Raw genomic sequence first — 23,074 nt, 5'->3', positions numbered from 1 at the left:
CTAGGCTTACTTAGGCCCTTGGGCCGGTAGCTTAGTACCTACCTATGAACCTGTGAACATAGGCAGAGGTTGTGAACTCTTTGGAGGATGACAAGCTTTAAGTATACCTGTGTCAGCTGTGTCAGCCTTGTTGTAGGGGCAGAGCCAGAGTGGGAGTACCCTTTACACTGCATGTGTGGCATGTGTTTGTGGTAGGTATGTTAGGCAACTGTGTCAGTAACAGAGTACTAGGTGACACATACTTATGCTATACAGATATGTGAAGTGTGTCCCTACCTGCAGGCCTGTGACTTCCAGCCTGAAAAGCAGGTATTACACTTGCAATTCTTTGTGTGGATAAAGAGTGCATGGGTAATTCATTAATTGTTGTCTTCAGAATAACGTACTTGAAATGCAACACAACACTGGCTTTGAACACAAGACTGTGTGGCAAAATGTACTGTATGCAAGGCCTTTAACAGACTGAGCTACTGAGTCACTGCTAAAGCAGGTGTATTTGTAAGAGATATGTGCAAAGATACAGGCTGTGACAAACATTGTCAACATCCATCAGTATGTGCATGGCTTTATGTGGCTGTATTTCTGCACCTGGGTCCCATTTATACATGTACTTTGCCATTGGTGTATTTGCAAATGTCTTTCTAAATGTTGCTGCTAAAAGGGCACATTTTGCTGCTATCATAGGCCTCACTTACATCCATAATCATGTCTGTGGCTGTCTAGAGGACTACTGTTGCACCAGAGTTGGTACACACCCATTTTTTCCATTACATTTTATACCAGTTTGCATGGTGCTGCACAGCATGTAGCTCTGCTGAAACACGCCTAATGGCTGTAACTGGCAATTATTTATGTTTTGTTTAAACCACCTGTTTTAATAAAGAATTGTGTGACGTGGCAGGTTAATGCAGTGTGGTGTAGCTGTGATGGGCCTGGGTTCAATACATTGCAGAAGTGTTTATTTTGTACATGTATCTTACAATGTGATAAACACATACAGTCAGTACAGCTCTACTTAGCTGAGCTAAGTGACACTGCACGATGTTCCACATCGCACAGTGCTACATTAAAAAAAAGAAAGAAAGGAAAAAATGGGAGATAGGAGATTGGTGAAATGAGGGCAGACAGGGGGACAGCATAGTGAAAGGCAAGTAGGGGTGTGCAGGAAGGGTGTAGAAAAGAACCATAGCTATCCATTTCTTCAACAGCAGCCCCTGTTAAAATGCCAGGTTTTTGTGATATATAAAAAAATGAGACCGCAGTAAATCATTTCAAAACTTTTCCCACCTTTAATGTGACCTATTACCTGTACAATTCAATTAAAAAGCAAACAAATCTGGTAGGGGAAAATATAAAAAATAAAAAAAACATAGAATCCACGTGTTGCATAAGTGTGCACACCCTTAAACTAATACTTTGTTGTGTGTGCACACCCTTAAACTAATACTTTGTTGAAGCACCTTTTGATTTAATTACAGCATTCAGTCTTCTTGGCTACACACCTGCCATCAATTAAAGAGATTCTGATTAACCCCAAATAAAGTTCATCTGTCCTAGTAGGATTTTCCTGAGATTTTCTTGCCTGTTACAGCAAAAGCCTTGGTTCGCAGAGAACTTACAAAGCATCAAAGGGATTTCATTGTTGAAAGGTATCAGTCAGGAGAAGGGTACAAAAAAATTTCCACAGAATTGGCTGTACCATAGAACACAGTGAAGACAGTCATCAAAAAGTGCAGAAAAGATGGGACAACACTGATGTTGCAAAGAACTGGACATCCCTCCAAAACTGATGAAAAGACAAGACAAAAACTGGACAGGGAGGCTGCCAAGAGACCTACAGCAACATTGAATGAGCTGAAGGAATTTCTGGCAAGTAATGGTTGTGTACTACGTGACAACAATCTCTAGTATTCTCCTTATGTCTGGACTAGGGGGTAGAGTTGCAAGACGGAAGCCTTTTCTTACACAGAAAACCATCCTGGCCTGGCTAAAATTTGCAAAACAATACATCAAGTCTCCCAAAAGCATGTGGGAAAATGTGTTATGGTCTGATGAGACCAAGGTTAAACTTTTCGACCACAATTCTAAAAGGTAAGCTTGGAGCAAAAACAACACTTGGCATCACCAAAAGAATACCATCCCCACAGTGAAGCATGATGGTGGCAGTATCATGCTTTGGGGTTGCTTTTCTTCAGCTCGAACTGGGGGCTCGAACTGGGGCTTTAGTCAAGGTGGAAGGAATTATGAAATGGTTCCAAATACCAGACACTGTTGGCACAAAATATTCTTTTGTTTGCTAGAAAGCTGAAGAGGAATTTCACCTTTCAACACAACAATGACCCCAAGCATACATCCAAATCAACAAAAGAATGGCTTCACCAGAAGAAAATTAAAGTTTTGGAATGGCCCAGCCAGAGCCCACACCTAAATCCAATAGAAAATCTGTGGGGTGACCTGAAGAGAGCTGTGCACAAGAGATGCCCTTGCAATCTGACAGATTTGGAGCGTTTTTGCAAGGAAGAGTGGGCAAATATTGCCAAGTCAAGATGTACCATGCTGATAGACTCCTACCCAAGAAGACTGAATGCTGTAATTAAATCAAAAGGTGCTTCAACAAAGTATTAGTTTAAGGGTGTGCACACACAACAAAGTATTAGTTTAAGGGTGTGCACACTTGTGCAGCCAACATATTGTACTTTTTTTATTTTTTATATTTTTCCCCCTAATAGATTTGTTTTTCAATTGAATTGTGGAGGTTATAGTTCACATTAAAGGTGGGAAAAGTTTTGAAATGATTTATTGTGGTCTAATTTTTTATATCACAAAAACCTGGTGTTTTAACGGGGGGGGTGTAAACTTTGTATATCCACTGTATTAATACAGCTTCATTTAACATTCAGCAATGCTGATGATCACTCGTTATTGTTATTGGTTTGAAATAGCTGTGAAGTCCACACACAATATCTGGCCATGGAGTGGGCTGCCTTACCCATATACCTTTATTACCTGAAGTCTGAGGAAAAGAGGGCATTATGTGACTGATACTGGCCTGGAGACAGCCTTGAACAGTACTATGATTTAAGCAATACAGTTTGCAGACCATTACCTTTGCATTTTAATGCTATTACAGTGTTATACTTGACTGCAGCAACCTTACCTTACAGACTCAATGCATACAGCTCTACTGCAATGGTTATGACAACACAATCTGATGTACACCATCTTGCTTGCTGTTATTGGTATTCTTTTTTGTTTTTATTGAACTACAGTTGTTATTATTCGTTTTTGGACTACAGCTGTAATTCCACATTTATTGCATTATAGATTTTCTTGTATATGCTTTATTGCAGTTAATGCTCTACTCTTTCGTGCCTGTTGTACTACAGTTAGCATAATACATCCGTACTCAACACACTCGAGGAGCAACCTGGCCAGGCGCCCAGCATGGGACTCAACATTGCGAATCCTTTCAGCTGCAGGTGTTGGGAGGAAAGCACACCATTATGCATACCAGTTTTGCAGACATTCAGCATGCATTTTCTTAAGACAGCAGAAAACATACTTATATACTTGTGGGGAATTTCCTGCCCTTGCTTCCTGGACTCAGGTATCCATGGTTCCCCTCTTTTTCCTTTTCAGGTAGTCATGGTGGTGATGACATTGTTCACCTGCAGGAGGGATACCAGTAACACTGGTGAGTTCTCTGGCCAACCGGTCCCAGGCCTCTGCCTTACACTCCGACCCCTGGAAACCACCCTGCAGCAGCCTAGCATAATTTTTTTTTTACAAGGACCCCAACCATGACCCTGAACTCCTGAATGTCCCACCTCTGCCCCTGAAAGTGCACGCCTTCGCCAACACCACCAGCCATACCAACAGTTGATTGAACTCCAATGAATGCTGCAGAATTCCTATTGCGCTTAATATAGGCTGTTTTACCACCCTTACACGTCAATGGGCATCATTCAGAAAAGCACCGCGCCACTTAGCATCGGGCAAACCAGCTAAGCAGAGCTGAACAGCACTAAACTCGCACAACCGTGGTTTTAGTGAAGCTTAGCTCCACGTAAACATTAGCAGCCATTAATTAACAGGTTTATGCGGTGCTTAGCATGCTTGGGCAGAGCTCAGCAGAGTGCAGCAGTGCCATATTTTACAATTTTGTTATTAAATTATAGAAGAATAGTGCATCACATTACAGATAGGTACTGCATGCTATGGATTTGAACCCAGGACTTACTACACATATAGCTGTAACTCTACCCATTTAGCTACTTGGACATTATGAAAACTAGTACACCTTCACATATACTGTTGAGCTACCTGTTATCGTTGCTGAGCACTGCGCCGTGCAAACATGCTTAAAAACGCGTAAACAAGTCTAGAAATAAATAATTAAATACATCTGGTTTCTATTTTTAGCTGTCTGGCAGGTGTTGGCTATTTATGTATGAGTTCCGCTCGGCTCTGCTGCACTCCATCCATGCAAATGGCAGTTTCAGTAAAAAAGTAAAAAAAGACAAATAAATGTAATTCTGATTATTAATTATATCTGGTTTCTATTTTTAGATGTTTGGCAGGTGTCAGCTGTCTCTATGTGAGCACAGTTTGGCATTGCAGTTTAAAAAAAAAAAAAAAAAAAGGAGAAACATACATCATAGAAATTACATATTACACATTTGACACACTTCACAACATTACTACAGTGCTGGGGACCATTGCAGGGAGCCTCAGACTCTTCTGGAGCCACAGTTAGCCGCTAAACCTCTCCGTACACTGACTCAGTATTTGTGTTCTTCGGCTGTTCCTCGGTAGCTCGCCATCATTAATATGCATGGCATGCTGCTGAGGGAGAACTGTGGCCCTGTACATGGAAGCATTCCATGTAGGCTGTACACGGTGTGTACACAGATTTTATTAAATACTGGAGTTTGATTTCTATTTTCTAGCATATTCATATACACACACACACACACACACACACATATATATATATATATATATATATATATATATATATACGTTGACATTCCAGAATGCCAACAACCATATGTCCGACACCATATGATCGACCAGAATGCTGACATTGTGAGAAGTCCACAGAAAAGGAAAATAAAATTTCCTTTCATCTGCTATATATATATATATATATATATATATATATACATATATATATATATATATATATATATATATATATATATATATATATATATATATATATATATATGTGTGCGTGTGTGTGTGTGTGTGTGTGTGTGTGTGTGTGTGTGTGTGTGTGTGTGTGTGTGTATATATATATATATATATATATATATATATATATATATATATATACGTATATATGGAAAAATGTCACTAGGTTGACACACCACATTGCTGACAGCAAGAAAGTTGACCACAAAATGTCAACATATGAAAAAGGAAGAAAGTTGTGCTAGACCAACAATCCCTGGGTGAGGAAACATTCTCTTTCCCTGGAGATAATTTGATCTCAGGAGTTGGTATATATAATTAGTAGGGGATGTGGGCTTGCAGCCCCCCCCCCCCAACCCCATAGAGAGTGCAGGAGGCTTGCCCCCTTGCAAAAAACAATGTTGCTTTTTGTTAGCTGTACATGGTGAGGATTTTACTCATGTATGCAGAGTTTACTGCTGGCATTTCCTTTGTCGACCTTTTGTGGTCGACTCTCTTGCTGTTGTGATTGTGGTGTGTTAACCTAAAGAGTCAGACCCATATGTGTTTGTGTGTGAATACACATTCACACACACACACACACATATATATATATATATATGTGTGTGTGTGTGTGTGTGTGTGTGTGTTGCATAGATATGTCTTCTTATATTTATTCTGCTTTCCCCTAACATACTTCACTACTCTTAGGGATGCCCATGCAAGAAAACTCAGAAATGCTTGGCACCCAAACCATCCTATTTGTAAGCTCTGCTTGAGCTTAGTAATGATTTGGGTGGTCCCTTAAAGCTTTAAATATCATCTGACTGAGGTTATCCTTGGCAGGTGTAACCTATATACCTTAGGCTACTGTACAGTGATCTATTCAAACATCTACTGTTGAGTAGGTTCAGTTGCACAACTATACTTTCTACCTCTTCTTTCTCTTTCAAGTATAAAAGCACCTATCATTTTTATCTTTTTGACTCTGAACTTTTATTTTGAGTATTTGTGAGAATTAAGTGCAGTTTGTAGGTTGAACATTTCTTAAGCTGGTATGCCATAAAAACATTGCAACTTGAAAAAAATTTTTTTTAGAAATGATTAAAAATTCAGTAAACCTATATTTGCTGCATCCCCAAGACTGTGTAGATGGAGGTTATGTTTCATCTAACTGTGGAGGGAGATGAACGCACAATCTGCCTCTTAATGCCACATTGCCGTCTTATCCAGTTCTCACTTTATAATGTCTTGATTTCCCTTTTTTCCAACGTGTTTGTTCATGTATTACAGTTTAACTTGCAACTTGAATCCACATACACTAACAATGATAGTAATATTAAAAATTTTAAAAAAGTTTTCTTTTGACATTTCATGCATTATACACTTTTCCTCATAACATCAATATTGTTTGCATCAGACTTTCATATTTTTTAATGTCAACTAACCCACCTACATCACTCATTTTCTTGAACAATATTTTGTATGCATTGATCCCAGATATGCCATTTGATTTTATGTACTTTATTTCCTCCCTCTATTAAAGATTCCTCCTTCTTTTCTGTAATTTATTTTTCAGTGTTTTGTACAGCCTGTAAAGTGAATATCTTTGATTTCTACCTTCTTGTTATTGCTTTCTTTGCTTCCAGCAACATTAAACTTAACAAGGTCATAATATGTGCTGGCCCTTCTAGTTCTAAACAGCAACTAAAAACATAATCTTCTTAATTATTTTAATTTATTCCACCAACAGTTGTGTCAAAGCATTCTGTAAGGAGTCTTTAAAATCAGCCAATTCCATGCATTACCAAACACCTATATCTGTTTTTCTTCTCTCTTTCCATCTGTATCAGCAATACCTTCTCCCCCTTCTGGAAGATCCTTTTTTTATAAACGTCTTATTAAATCACAACTAAAACAATGATACAGTTACACATACACTGATATAAAGGAAATTAAATAGTATGAACATTTTATTCATGTGTGTCATTTTTAACAGTTATCATTCACGTCAACATTACACTTCCTTTATTTCCTTAAACATAATTTTTCTTTCTGAATATTATTCTGCATGTATTGTTCCCACACATTCAATTTACTTATATGTAATTTGCTCTTTTATTTTTTTAGGGATCCTACTTCTATTTATCTTGTACAGTATTCAGTATTTCAGCTACCGTTGGTTTAAATTTTGATTTCCATTTTCCATTAATTGCTTTTGTGGCAGCCAGTATCATTAAATTCTTTGGGGAGAATCCTTTGAAGTCTATTCACTGTGTAAAAAATACCTGTGAAGACATTTACACAGACAGGAATGGTGTTAGCATTTTAGGGGCTCCCAGCAAAATGTCAAGTTGGGGGCCCCCTAGACACTCCTAGTCTATGTATCACCCTGTCACTGCACTCTCGTAAGCAACCTTTTAGTTCATGATGCAAACTTTTAGGAGTAGTACGCACTGACTGACCTGTGACTGCAGTGCTCTTACAGTACAACAGGCCCATTTACCACACTCACAGACGGACATTCACAGCTGTTGGCATTTAGTTGCAACAATGATACATTACAACAATTCTATGTACAGGTCTGGACTTAGATGAAATGGGGTCCTAGTCCTACTGTTTCAGCACCTCCCCCCCCCCCCCCACACACACACACACCAGTCCTCCCCTCTGTTTCTCCCCATTTTGGGCTCCCTCTACCATCCATATTACTTTTTGTTCCCCTTTCTGACATTTTGTCATACTCTTCAGCCTTTTCAAGAAGCCGTGCATAATTATGTGGTCCAAAGTGCATTAAATTTTTTTTTTCTTTTTACGTAGCCTTTTCATCCAGTAATGGCTTGGAAAGAAATTAAGTTAAGGAAAGAAATTCAGTGTTGCTGTTCAGCTTTAGTTTTCCTTGCATTGTTTCAACACACTTTTCCTGATCAAGCGAGCATAGTAATAACAATTTAGGAAATGACTCAGATAAGCCAGGGCCCAAGAAGCCATAGGGTTATAGATGTTCTTTGAGTATATTTTAGAGCATTTTTCTAACCTTTTAACCCAGTGGTGTCCTAAACAAAAAACATGAGTAAGAAAAGAATTTCCGTCTTTTTTTTTTCTTTCAAGGAAGACGTAAGTTATGCCCAAGACTTAAATGTTCAAAGATGACAAAATAGTAGCTCACAATAAACTAGCAAGCCATTTTTTTGTTTGGGTACATATAGGACAGACAGGACGTCTGAGAATACTGAATACTGCCTGCCTTCCTAACCCCCTCCCAAAAAAAAAAGACAGTCACTGCCTACGCATCCCTCTAGTGTTAGCCTGGGATGAAAGCAGAAGTATTTCAAGCAACCGCTGACAACTCATATACATAGCTAGCCTCCTCATTCCTCCACTCTAACCATCAAAGGCAGCTACCTGTATACGTGTCTGATGTGAAAGTGAAAAAATAATGATTACAGTAATTTATTCTACCTTGTTGCTCCTATACAATATGCTGCTCCTACACATACTGTAGTAACCTTTTTTGTACACTTCTTAGGTCTGTGAAAAAAGTAAAAGAAACACTGATCACATTGTCCTCAACCCAAACACAAGCTATAATGACCTCAAGTGCACATCTCTATGGTTTGACTGTGATGAAAATTAAAGTAGTAATAACCACACAATCCTCCTCCAAACCATACAATCTAGAGCAGCTTTCTGTACACACAAATCTGAGCAAGGCTGGTTTTAGAATGGGTGCAGTTGAGAGCAGAGACCATCATCACCTTTTTCCTAACAGGGTCATATCACAGCCCCGTTCAGGTTAAAGAGTGTAATCAGAAAATTTATATGTTTTGTTTCTCATTTTTCCCCAATCAACAACAGCTTTTGTGGGTCCCACACACAGTCAAGGATGACTAAGGGAGGCCCCTGTATCAAGTTATACAGTCTGGTGAGTGGGGCCCCCCAAACTCCTTGAAGATGGAAATGTCTGAATATGCTGTGATGCATCTTATACATTACTTTTGAAATAAAATTACTTGTTAACTGCATTTTTACTGATACCCAGAAGAATAATTTGTGTCCTGGCATTATTCGGTGTATACGCAGATAAAAATCAGTGATACTTTTTTACACACACACACACACACACACACACACACACACACACACACACACACACACACACACACACACACACACACACACACACACACACACACAAATACAAGCCATAGCAGTACTAGTTTTGTACCTATTTCAGTAAATAATACGTTCTGCAACACTAGTACTGCCACACCAGATCATTAATGTTGTTTTAGCAGTCACCAAACAGTAGCAGGGGTAAGTCACTTTTATTTACTTTATTGAGGAGTAATGCATACCTGTCACTGTCTCTGATTTCACAGACATTCCCTGATTTTGCTCTTTTCTTCTTAAAAGGTTTGATTTGCTGGTAAATCATTCAGGATTACAGACAGTCAATAAATCCAGACATCAGAGTTTTATACTTCTTATTGTCCAAAAATCCGTGTTGATGCAAAAGGTGTTATTCTGTTCTACTCTTTTCTCAAGTGAAAGATAGCAATATTTAAAACGTGTTCCTGATTTTCAACCTTTATTCTGCTATTACTTTGGTAATGTGCTGAATTCTTCAGCAAAGAAGTTGACAGTTTTAGTATCTGGTGTTCTACCAGTATTCATAAAACTCCCTGAAAGAAGAAGAAAAAAAAAAACATCCCTGAAGATGAGAAGCATCAACCCAAGGCTTACCTTGAGCTCACCTCTCTGGGCTTTTGATCTTTATACTGCTTACCTTGCTTATGTTCATTATCACCTCATCCTAACAGTGTCATATCACAGTCCTGCACTTAAAGAGCACAGTCAGGAAATTAATACATATTTCCCTCATTTCCCCCAGACAGCAACAGCTTTTTTGATGTTCCCACACAGTCGATGATTTACGAGCTCCCTTGCAACCACAGGTATTGCAGATACCTAAAGCTGGCTATATTGTCGGTTTTAGTATAAAGAACGTCCACCAGTAGGGTTTAACTAAGCCAGGGGCACTATGTCAGTGGTAAAATATTTAATGGAATTGTGAAGCCTGTTATTTGATACAGTAATGTTACTTTAATCATAAATATGTTTGAATTTTAAACGTGGTATAAAAGGAGTTATTACCAACCTGGTTTATTAACTATACAAGATTGGTGTACTAGCTTTTGTTAGTTTTTACAGACATGTTACAAATTAACAAGATAAGAACTTGCTGTGGTTAGGGGGTGGCTGCCCCAGGAACTGGGGGCCCTCAATGACCACAGTGTTTGCTGGAGCCTAAAGCTGTCTATGTCCACAGAAATCTCCTCAACTATTTGTTGCATACTTAGCTACCTCACATATCTATCCCCATTGTTCTATCATATTTTTTTGTCTGCTGTCTTTTTCCAGTCTTTTCTAAACTCCTCTGATTGATTTTTATAGATAAGCATGCAAAGTATTTATGCTCTGCTTACTACTTAAGAGATGATCCCTATTCTGCAAATCAGATACTTGCTTAGCTTCCTCCCACTCTGTTATGTTCCTTTCTTAATGTATTGGTTCCTAGTATCTTGGATCCTTAGGTAATTTCCTTCAATTACTTTCAGCAACATCCTGCTTAATTTGTACATCCTTAATGTTGTATATCCACAGTGAAGAATCTCCCTATTTCAGTCTTGCACTGCTTTAATGTTTATTAAAATTTTCCCACTTGTAGATACTATGTTCTGTATGGCTGTTACTGTTTTCTGTAGTTGCGTGCGTCTAAAATACTAAGGTTGCTTTATCCAGTGTACATTCCTGTTGTACTACCATCATCTTTTTCCACTTTGTTCTATATCCTTCAACTTGTGTTATATATAAATATCAATTATGTGACCTTAAAATAGCCCTTAAAATCTGGAGTCCTAACCGTCTTTATTCCTTAAGAAGAATCAGCTTATTCTATTTAATTCATCCTACCCCCCCACCCCACAAAATGAACTGTGACCCTTATTATCAAACTGATCTACTCACCTGGCTGATAAAAATATGCCTGGCATGTGGTGTGTGTGTGTGTGTGTGTGTGTGTGTGTGTGTGTGTGTGTGTGTGTGTGTGTGTGTGTGTGTGTGTGTGTGTTTTGGGAGTGTAATGAGTTGGTAGATTTTAAAAATTCCCCACAGTGTACTCTGTCAGAAATATTGGGTGAGCAAATGGCTGTAACTAAGGGTATGATTTTGCTGAGCTGGGATACAGGATCTGAATTACCTAGACATAGTAAGGCCTTATTAAGTTTATTTATGTTGGCTACCAAAAAAATCAACTACTAAAAAACGGAAATCAAAGTCTAGACTAACTGTGTTTGAAGTATTGAATAGTGTAAAAGAGATAAAAGAACTGGAAGAGAGATCTTTAGAAATGAGAAGGAGCAATTTACATAGAAATAAATGTACATTGTGGGGGGGTCTATATTAGAACATCGACAGCTTAGGTTGTCGAACATTGAATGATCGACCCCTAAGCGTCGAAGTCTCAAAATAGCGAACGGCCGTAAATGTAAATTCTTTCCTCGGGAAATAATTCACTTGGCCATTTTCAGGGATTTGCCCTTTCGCCAATGTAGAGCAGTCTCAGATTTAGTATATTTAGTTAGGGGGTGTGTGGGGAGCAAAGCCCCCCACCTTATTTAGATTAAAAATGTAAGTCTTTTTTACGGACGGCCTAGTGAATTCTTTCCTGAGGAAAGAATTTGTGTTTACGGCCGTTTGCTATTTTGAGACTTCGGCGCTTAGAGGTCGATCATTCAGTGTTCGACAACCTAAGCTGTTGATGTTCTAATATAGACCCCATTGTGGGAACAATACATGCAGAATAATGTTCAGGAAGAGGAGGAGTGAAGTTTAATGGAAAGCAGTAATGCAGCAATTTATCTAATGTTGAATTTATAAAAGATATGTGATGTCTGTTGTATGTAAATGGAAAAATAATGTTAATATGTTTTATTTTATTTTCTGTTAATGTAAGTTTATCTACGTCTTAAATGATAATTCAGTAAATGTGTTTAAAAAATTCACTTCACAATTTGTTACCCCTTCTTCCTCATTTAGGTTTCCTGGTAACACTAGATTTAAAAGATGCTTATTATCACATCTCTATTCATCCAGACTTCAGGCGTGTCTTAAGATTCTGTGTGTCTTGATTGCATTATCAGTTCTCTGAGTTATCCTTTGGACTATCCACTGCACCGAGAGTATTCACAAAGTGTCTAAACTCCAGTTATATAGCTCATTGCAGGCTACAGGGTGTCTGCATTTTTCCATGTTTAGACAACTTGTTTAGTTTTGCTTATCCTCGCAGAGTCTTTTTCAAAGTGTCAGGAATCTCTCTTTTGGGTGAGAGATCACTTACACAAGCTGGGATTCTAAGAAAACATTCAAAAGTCTTTTTTGACTCCTTCACACAGGATTGTATTCATGGGGCCAGCTGTACACCTCATTTCAAAGAGCTTTTCTTTCACAGAAAAAAAATAGATTTATACCTAGATCTGTTTACTGGGTTTTCCACTCAGACTTTGGTCATCACAAAGGAATACCTTAGGATTTTGGGTCTCATGGCATTTATGATTCTCATGATACCCCTGGCAAGACTCCACATGAGAAAGATACAATGGTATCTGAAGTCTCTTTTGTCCCAGCACTGATACCCGTTATTTTTTCAGTTCCCAACTGTTTTTTTTTCAGAAGAGAAATCACTTGGTGGGGACAGCAAATATCACTTAATGCAGGTTTTCCCTTGCTCCCTCCCTCCACTTCAAAGCAGTCAGTCACCGCAAATGCCTTAGACATTGCATAGGGAACAGTTTCAGGAGGGATAAAAGTGCAGGGTGTTTGGGGCACCAAGGACAGAAGCATGTGCATAAATATAAAGGAGACGCTTACTGTAATTAAGGAACTCAACTCCCTGAAACATATTTAATCCCCTGGACCTCTCCAAGTGGGTCTATATTATAACATTGAAGTTACGGAACATTGAATATAATATGGTCGACACCATATTGTCGAAGTTCCGTAACTTCGAAAATGGGAAAAAAAATCAAAACTTTAAATTTTTATCCTACCAAGTTTAAGCTGGGGAGAAAGCCCACCTGCACTCACTGCACCCCCCGCTAGTTAAATATACCAACTCCGAGACCACACCACATTGCAGTAAACGGAAGTCTTCCCTTACGGAGATTTCCGTTTACACGCTCGTGATTCTGAGCGTTCGATATTCTCGTGCCGACAAAGTCAGATTCGACATTGTCGGCTTTTGAGAATATAATATAGACTCCTTCAAGTTGTTACAGACAATACCACATTCATGTGGTGTATCAGCAAGCTAGAGGGAACAAGGTCTTACCCTCTTTGCAGAGTAGCTATGTTAGCTTGGTGTATACCTTCACTGCACAGTGTCACTTTGCACGTATCCTACATCCTGTCAGAACAAAACTCTGTGGCAGGGAAGCTCTACAGGACAAAAGTAGTCCCTCAAGAATGGAAACTAGACCAGGGTGTTTTCCAAGATTTGATCCATTTATGAGGAGTTCCTCAAGTAGGCCTGTTTTCCTCCTCTCTGAACAAGCACCTGGCAAAATTTTGCCCCAGGACTCCACACAAGAAGGCCTGAAGTATTGCCTTTTCTTTTATGTGGAGATGAATGTTACTTTTTGACATTTTCCACTGACGTCCAGGGTACTTATGAAGATTTAGAAGGAATCTCCCAGGATCATTGTGATGACTCCCTTCTGACCCAGGCAGCAGTGAATTTCCCTTCTTTTGGAAATGACCAGGGGCAATTACCACAGGTTTCCTCATAGAATGGATCTACCCAGACAAGAAAGAATAAGGGTGTTTGATACACCCCGACCCCAATCAGCTGACTGCTGGATTATAGGATCTTAGTTCCCTTTAGGCACCTATTTACTGAGGACGTGCAGCAGGTAGTAATGGGTACAGGAAAGCCTGCTACTAGAAGATCATATATTAGCTAATGAAAAAGGTATTCTAGTTGGTCCACTAGGTTTACTAGCACCTTTCAGATTATTTCATGTACAAAATGAAAAGTTGGAACAAGTATTTAGGTAGTGGTAGGCATATTCTGTTCTATCCATTTCTAAAATAAATGTATATATGTATGAAACTTACACAAGCATTTTCAAGCAGAGTCTGCCCTTCACCTGCTGTGTTACATACATAAATGTCTCTTTTTCTGTTCATATATCTTTCCCTTTCTGTCTGTCTGACTTTGTCTCCCAAGCAGGTACTCACTCGCTTGCACACACACACACACATACACACATGCACAGATACTTCCACAGACACCAAAGTTTTATTGGAAAAATAATATAAATAAAAATAACCATAAAGTTCAAGTTTGATGTTATAAAGACATCATATTGCAGGCAGCCATTTAGATCGATTCATTTCTAAAATGTTAAGTTAATTGAGTTTCAGAAGTAAACCACCAGATGTTAGAATCAGATTATTCAGATTGTTACATCACCAGTAATCTTCTGAACAAAGTATTCTTATTTCCTACCACAGTGATGTAAAAAGCTGTATTGAAACGTATTGTATTATTCAAACATTTCACTTCGTTATCTACTTATATCAGTCAGCAGTTAGATGATATAAGGACTTTCTAACACTGTTAGGAGTTCATTGCAAGTACTATTGAACAACATTAAAAAACAAGAACAAAAAGCACATCAGGTTATAGTACTTTCATTCAGAAATTTGTAGGAGTCATGTCATCATTCAGATTAATAAATCCTAGAGTTGGTGTGACATATGGCTACATCCTTAGAGTATTATTATTCCTCAGGGTATTACTTATTTGAGTGGTAGTTAATCAAATACATAATCACACAATGGTGAATTACAGCTTGTTCAGTATTGTGGATAACTGTTTCCTTGTCCTGCCTTCAGACATCACAGCTATTCAGGCTGCTCATACTAGCACAGTGCTAAAAAACAAAAGAAAGGAAGTAAGGAGAAGAATCATACGAGAGGGAAAACATGTAGAAAATCCATAAATAAAGTGGCAAGTACAGAGATCTTCTGGAACAACCCGATGCTGACAAAAATTTGATGCAGAAATGGTTAAAGAGAGGTGAATTGAAACCAAAAGATGAAAGGTTGGTAATGGCAGCTCAGGATAATGGACTGTGTACATGTTTATTTACAAAATCCATTGAAAAGATTGGAGAAACAGACAAATGAATTTTCTATAAAAAAGAACTGGAGACAGTAGCACATCTTGTTGCTAAGTGGAAGAGGGCCTATGTTGCATTGGGGATTGTGTAAACACTACAATATAGAAGTAGCTGAGAAGCATTGAAAACATGAACCACAAAGCATTGTAGAGACTGTTTAAGGTTATATCACATGGGATCATCCATTATCTGTAGTTCAGAAAATAAATGCGAGAAAACCTGATGTAGTAGTCCATAAAAAAAGACAAAATGGCTACATCCAGTATTTACATATAGAGAGGCACAAAGTCATAAAACACTAGGATTTGCAGGCAAAAACAATAGCAATGTTGAAGAAAGATATCTATAAAGTTCCAGTACTAGCAGGAGCAACAGGTCTAATAAAAAAAAATTTACAGTCTTACTTATATATGTTACTAATACCTGAAACTGAATCAATTACAGGAGTCATTTCTGGGCACATTGCTGGTGCTAAGACAAGCACTTTTGGCTAACTTCAAAGACTGAAACAATACTATTTTAATAAACTTTAATCATACCCTGACTTAAGAATGGAACCCTTTCCCTTCATGGTATTAAAACCCCAACAAATATGGAGAAATTAAACAGACAGATGCAAAGAAGTGAGAAATCTTGCTCAGAAGAGTTGATACTTCAGCCCAGAAAGGGTTAATGTTTCAGAGTATTCCAAAAAAAAGTCAGGATGTACGTTGTTTTATTCACAACTGAGATCCTGACATTTGTCAGGAGGTCAGATGAACTGACATTTCTTTTTCACACTATCACGTAGACTCAGTGTCTGACACACACTTTGGAGAGGATATAAAATGGTTGGTAGGCATCTTGATAGGAAAGGGCAGCCACAAGTATAGCAAGCAAGGAGCTCAGAAACCCATTCCATTATTAGCTACTACGAGAGTCCCTAATGTCTGCTGTAATAGTGAGTATATTAAGCAATTGTACTCAGTGGCATTTCACATAAGGAAAACAGGCACTTATTTTACTAGTATCTTGTGATATTCATTTTGTTAATGCTTCATATTTCCATTTCATCCTACAGTTCCACGTCTTGTCACATTTAAGATTTGTCTAAACAACATGGTTGCTGAGGAAGGGAAGGAAGTGACTTTTAAATGTGCAACTTCACATAAGGATGCTGTGGTGATGTGGTACAGAAATGGAGTCCCAATTCAGCCAAGTAAGAAGTTTTTCATTGCTAAGGAGGGCAGTACACATACCTTGACCATTAAGGACTTGACACTGGAAGACAGAGGAGAAATTTCTGCTGAATCCGAAGGGGCAAAGACTAATGCAATGCTTCAGGTCCAAGGTGAGAAACTTTATTTTTTGTAACCAAGCATTATCTCCATTTAAAAGAGAAATTTGACTTTTCTGACTGCTTGCAATACACTTGGCTTTAATGACTAATTTGAAAGCATTTTTGCATTAGAACTTTCTTTTGATTCTCACATATAAAAATCAGTGAAAGATCAGTCTGAGCGAATTTTGTAGCTACGCAATTCACACTGTGTATTTCATATCTGACAGAAGTATCCATGAGTTTCTGTTGATGTGATGTGAATGCAAGTAAAATGACAAACTGAACTATGAAACATAAAAAGGTTTCTTAACTAGAACAGTTTAAAATATAACTGTACCATCTATTGTGGTATTGATTTAGATTTAGTTGATAGTGTAAGTGTGCAAGTAATTTAGCGTTAGGTGGAAAGTGGACAGCAGAGATGAATGGTAGGCTGGGTGAATTTTCACTGTATCTGTTTTTATTTTGGAGAATGGGCAAACCGTTCATTAAACTCTGATTGCAGAATAAGTGATGTTCTTCATGTTTCACTGTTGCAGTCATCACCTGTGGGTTAGCCCTGCTATGGTAGCCCTCGGCTGGCCCGAATACCGGAGTCAAGTGTTTTTCTGCGTCACTTGTTGACTAATATCAGGTCATCAGTGCTATAAAGCAAGGCAGCCAGCAACATTACATCAGTCTTTCTTGCCATGGAGCCCGTAGCAGATCGCAAGTGTGCTGGTCGGTCGCTACCAGAGTTTGAATTACAGCTGAAAACGTCTAAAGCTAAGTACTTCGTTGGGATCCTTTTTTCTTGCACTAACCGATGTCCAAAAAAGTTAACAGTTGTCTCGCCTGTGGAAATCAGATCCCACACCGAGACTTGCATTCATACTGCGTCACTTGCTTAGGCCCAGACCACAACATCCCCCATTGCCAGTTCTGTGCCCACTTTAATGCGAGAACCATTCTTCGCAGAGCTCTTATTGTAGACAGGTATTTTCGTCTTCTGTCTTTGCATTCCAAAATGGCATCTGTCAGACAACAATCCATAGACATTTAGAAAAAGCGTAGCAATAAAGATAGAGACAGACCACACAAGGCTAAGCCTTCCAATGACTTTACCGCTAGGCAGGTCGTCAGTTCTCCGGAATTCAGTGAGGCGCTTTCGTAGCCCATGATGCCCGATATGATATCTACGCAGGCCTCTAGTGAGACCCTTTCAGAGTTTGTACACGGAGAGTGTAAAAAAGTTTAATCCACAATAGTTAAGCGCTTTCGACTGGACAATTCAGCCTTCTTCAGAACTAATTAGTTCTGAAGAAGGCTGAATTGTCCAGTCGAAAGCGCTTAACTATTGTGGATTAAACTTTTTTACACTCTCCGTGTACGAGCTGCAGTTGTTTTTCGGTTCCTTATCAGTTGGATTGGTGGTGTTTGGCTTCATTTACCCTTTCAGAGTTTGGTATGCAGCAGAAATCTTCTTCATCTTCCAAGCCTTGGGTTGTCTCTTCCTGGGTTGGTTCCAGAGCCACGATGCAGGCACTAGCCTTTCGCCCTACCAAATCTAGACAAAAACTGAAATCTTCTCATCTGACTAACATTTCTCTCAGACCGATGGATACTCTTAGGCCTAGAAGCCAGGCCACTCCTAGAAAATTTACTTCTAGCCACCATCTTACTCCTGCTCCACCACCCCAAGCCCAAATGCTTAAAATGGCGGAGGATCTTATCTCCCTTATCAGGGACAGTCAGGCCACAACTTCTAAAAGTAACAGACACCCTTCTCCTGAAATACTGATGGAACAGGATTCTGAGGAATCTGATTATTCAAATTTTGAAGAGGAACAACATCCTCTGACTGCTTTTGAGGAGTCAGATGCAGAGGAATCCATTCCTCCTGCCTCCCATCAGAAGACTTGTCCTTTGGGGAAACCCTTCACACCCTCAGGAAACATTTCCACTGGGAATCCCAGAACTTCCGTCAGTCTAAGAAAAGACATAGAGAGTTTGTAGACCTGCCCCAGCATAGACCCTTGGCCACCCCCCTATCGTAGAGGTGGTGGATGATGTTTTCCATGAATCCAGCTTAGCTCCTGACGCACTACCATCTGCTCCCAGTAAACCTGACAAGTATTACAGAGTACCAGATTCTCACAAACACCTGTACAGAAATCCTGCTGCAGACCCGAAGGTTATTACACAGGGACCTAAAGGAGCTAAGACTAGCTCTGCTAAGAATCCTTTTCCTTCTGACAAGATTTCCAGAGCTCTGGACAGATGGGGTAAAAATGTATACACCTCTGCAGCCTTAGCTATCAGAACACTCAACTATCACTTCCAAGTATTAAAATATCAACAACAGACTTTGGAACTACTAAAACAAAAAATGTCAACCTTTCCTGATTATGCCAGTTCGAAAGAGTTAGCAGGTTTACTGCACTCTACATGTCAAGAGGCCAGACACTCATTACACTGTGGATATTACGCCCTAGAACCCTCAAGCAGGCAGCAGTGTCAGGATCTGTTATTAGGAGACATGCATGGTTGAAGGAACAACCTCTTCCTGATCATGTCAAATCTAAGTGAATTGATCCACCCTTGGATAAGGACTGCTTGTTTGGAGTAAAAGCAGAAGAGGTGCTTAAAAAGATGTAAGACAAAGCGAAATCTATGCAAACAGTAAAAGATTTCTTTCAGGTACAACCTCCTAGGTTCAGCAGAAATTTTCCCTCTAAGCACTGGTCCTTTCCTGCACCTAGCAGACAGGGGCAAAGTAAGCCCTGCAGGGACAGACCATCCAGGCCTCTATCCCTGGGACAGCAGAGAACCAAACAGTGGACCACTTCCCCCCCCAAAGGCAGGGAGGTCTAAGCCATCCCTCTATGGCAAAAACTCTCAATGACCCCCCCCCCTCTGTCCTCTTTTCACTCACCAAAAGCTAGGAGGAAGGCTCTCCCTCTGCAAAGAAAATTGTCTTTCTGTTACAAAGGACCAATGGGTCTTAAAGATCATTTTTCAGGGATACAAATTCTCTTTCAACAAACTCCCAATTCCAAGAGGGTACCCAGACTTACCTCCAAATCAGTAGGCAGAGGCATTGAAACAAGTCCAAACTCTCATATCACAAGGGGCAGTAGAACCAGTCCCCTCACATCAAACAGGCAAAGGGTTTTATTCCAGGATATTCCTTGTTCTCAGAAAAGAGGGCACTTGGCACCCCATCCTGGATCGATCCATTCTGAACACCTCCCTAGTGGTCCCCAAATTCAAAATGCTAATTTTGCAGCAGCTGCTGCCTATGCTGACAAAAAATGCCTGGTTAGTGACCCTAGACCTAAAAGATGCCTACCTCCACATCCCCATAAGGGAATCCTGCAGGAAATTCCTGCTCTTCAGAGCAGGCTCACAACACTTTCAGTTTTCTGCGCTACCCTTTGGCTTATCTACTGCTCCCAGGGTATTTACCAAATACTTAGCCCCGGCCATAGCATTTTGCAGACAGAGAAATATACAGATTTTCCCCTTATCTGGATGACTACCTCAGACTGCCTCATTCAGGCAGACTGCAAAGAAAAGCTGCTCCAGGACCTCATCTGTGTCAAAACCCTCCTAACCTCCTTAGGGTTCACCATCAACAAGAAGAAATCAAAGCAAACACCCTACAGGAAGATCATTTTCTTGGGAGCACTGCTGGACACAGCATCCCAAATGGCCTTCCTATCCCCAGAAAAGCAGAGCTTCCTGCCTCTCTACTTTACCCACCTGGCTTCCAGAAGTTACCTCACTGCAAGGAAGTTCCTGCAAGCCTTGGGTACATGGCATCTTGGCATCCTTCTAATTCCTCTGGCCAGGCTTCACATGAGAAAACTTCAGTGGTATTTAAAGAACCTTTGGTGTCAGCACTCTCAGCCTCTAGAGACCTCTCTCCCTCTGATCCCCTGTATAAGGGCTGAGTTTCTGTGGTGGGCAGGGGCCTGTGCCAAGAACAAGGGTCTTACCTTCATCTCCGGCCAACTGGACAGACCATCACGACCGACGCCTCAGACATTGCTTGGGATGCTCACCTAGCAGGCAGGTGCAGCCAAGGTCTTTTGGATGCCCAGCACCTTCCCTTACACATCAACCAGTATTAAATGATGGCAGTACAAAAGGCTCTGACATCCTTCAAACCCCATCTCAGGCCAGGGGTTCTTCTTATCAAAACAGACAACACCACAGTAATGTGGTACATCAGCAAACAGAAAGCGACCCAATCTTAACCCCTGTGCAGGCTAGCCATGAACGTCTGGCTGACAGCCTCCTTTTTGGGATTACACCTAATAACCCAATACCTACCAGGCATCAACAACACCCTGGCGGACCACTTAACTAGAAACTTACTGGACTCCCACGAATGGCAGCTCCACAGAAAAACCTTTTTGCCAGTCACTCAGGAGTGGGGAACTCCGGAGGTGGATCTCTTTGCTTCGCACCTCAACCACCAGCTGAAAAAATTCTGTACCAGGGAGTATCACCATCTAGCATGGAAGGTAGATGCCTTGACCTTCCCCTGGAACTCCCTCTTTGTGTACGCTTTCCCACCACTGCCTCTTATTCCTAAGGTACTGATCAAGATAAGGGAGGAGAGACAAAGGCCATCATCATTGCTCCAGATTGGCCCAGGCAGCATTGGTACCTTTTACTGCGCAGCCTGACATCAGAGCCTCCCAGGCAGCTTCCTCTGATCTCAGACCTATTGACTCAGGTGGGGGGGGTGGCTTCCAGACTTGCAGAGTCTCAAACTGTCAACATGGCTAATACTCTAAAGGCAAACAGGGTGCCCCTGTTAAGCAAACAGGTCCTAGATATTATCAGAGGCCAGAGGGCCCAGCACCAGAAAGTCTTATGCAGGGAAATGGAAAATATTCTGCTCCTGGAGGCAGTCCAGAGGGGGCAGTTCCTCACAATCTTATCCTGGACTACCGAGCGGAGTTACTCAGTAGTGGCCTCTCCTTCTCTTCTATTAAAAACCACGTCTCAGCCATTTCAGCTCATTTCAATATGGATCAGCTCCTGTTCTCACATACTTTGATTAAACAATTCCTCACAGGGGCTTCTAATATGAGACCTTCCCAAAGGCCACCCATGCCAGTCTGGAACCTAATAGGTTCATAGGTAAGTATTAGGCTATCTGCCCGAGGGCATCTGTAAGCCTAGCCAGAATGTGTTGACTTTCGCCACCCCCTTAGATTAGTTCCCTGTGCCACGGTCCAGCAGAGCCATTAGTTCCCTGTCCTCTGTCCAGCAGAGTCACTGCAGTGATCCGCGGGGTAAATTTTCTGTTTCTCATCCACTCGTCAAGGTTTCTGTTGAAGAGTGTTAGTGAGGGGCTCTGCCTAATGTAGATTGGAATCCTGTTCCAAAGCATGGGGAGTCTCTAGGACAGGAATCTATCCCGCCAGCATGTCCTATTTATCGTTGTGGTGAGGTTTAGATCCCTAGAGCGTGTGGCTCTTGGGGATTTGTTTTTTTTTTTAGGTGGAGCATGTCCATCAGCTCTGGGTTGGACATGGCCTTGTATGTCAGGCAGAGATCACCTCTGAGTAAGCGTTATGCAACCAAGTACACCTGGAGTTTTTTCATTCAGGCTGCATAGGGTATATGTTTGAGGCCAGTAATCCTCTGGGTGAGGTACTTCTCTGGTCTTTCCAGCTGATGCAGGTGTCTTGTAAGGTACATCCCAAATGGGGCGTTGTACTCTGTGATGGGTCTGATGAGTGATGAGTAGAGGGGCACAATAACCTCTTTTGTTCTAGATGCGAACCCTTTTGTGAATAGGTGGGCCACATAGAAGGATTTTCTAACCACCTTGGCAATATGATTATCAAAGGAGAGATTACTATCTACTTGGGTCCCCAGATCCCTTATTACATTTTCTGTATTTAGGGCACTACCATGTATGTGGTAGTTCGCAGGTACTTTGTGTTTTCCAAAGGGGATGACTATGCACTTTTTGGCATTTAGCTTGAGGCCATGATTTTGACACCAGGTATCCGTCTCAGTGAGACCCTTCTGGAGGATGTCTGTATCAGCTGGAGAGCCAATTATGGCCATTAGTTTGCAGTTGTCTGCAAACTTGGTCAGCTATAGTCCTCCTGTGCTTGCCTGTACCTCTGAGAAGTATATACCGAACAGGAGGGGTCCCAGGACTGAGCCCTGGGGGACGCCACTTGTAACTTGGTTTATAGTTGGACCTAGAGCCTGCAACTCTCACCATGTGGATTCTATCCGTGAGCCAGTTGGCAAGCCGTCTCATGACGTAGGGGTTTATGTTCAGGCTGGGTGAGCTTGTCTATAATACCAGAATGGG

General features: G+C 40.5%; 1 protein-coding gene across 1 annotated transcript in view; it reads left to right on the top strand.

Annotated features, from left to right (window-relative positions):
* The window catches only part of OBSCN (obscurin, cytoskeletal calmodulin and titin-interacting RhoGEF), a 4,979,884-nt gene that overhangs the window by 1,654,974 nt on the left and 3,301,836 nt on the right, over window positions 1-23,074 (top strand). Inside the window, exon 28 of the mRNA XM_044066040.1 lies at window positions 16,483-16,752. Within this exon, the coding sequence (XP_043921975.1) occupies window positions 16,483-16,752 (270 nt within the window). The remainder of the gene's footprint in view (window positions 1-16,482; window positions 16,753-23,074) is intronic.

Source organism: Protopterus annectens, chromosome 3.part0 (assembly GCF_019279795.1).
Source record: "Protopterus annectens isolate FY-2018-M chromosome 3.part0, PAN1.0, whole genome shotgun sequence".
Taxonomy (NCBI): Eukaryota; Metazoa; Chordata; order Ceratodontiformes; family Protopteridae; genus Protopterus; species Protopterus annectens.
This window is presented reverse-complemented; position numbering and strand designations above follow the sequence as displayed.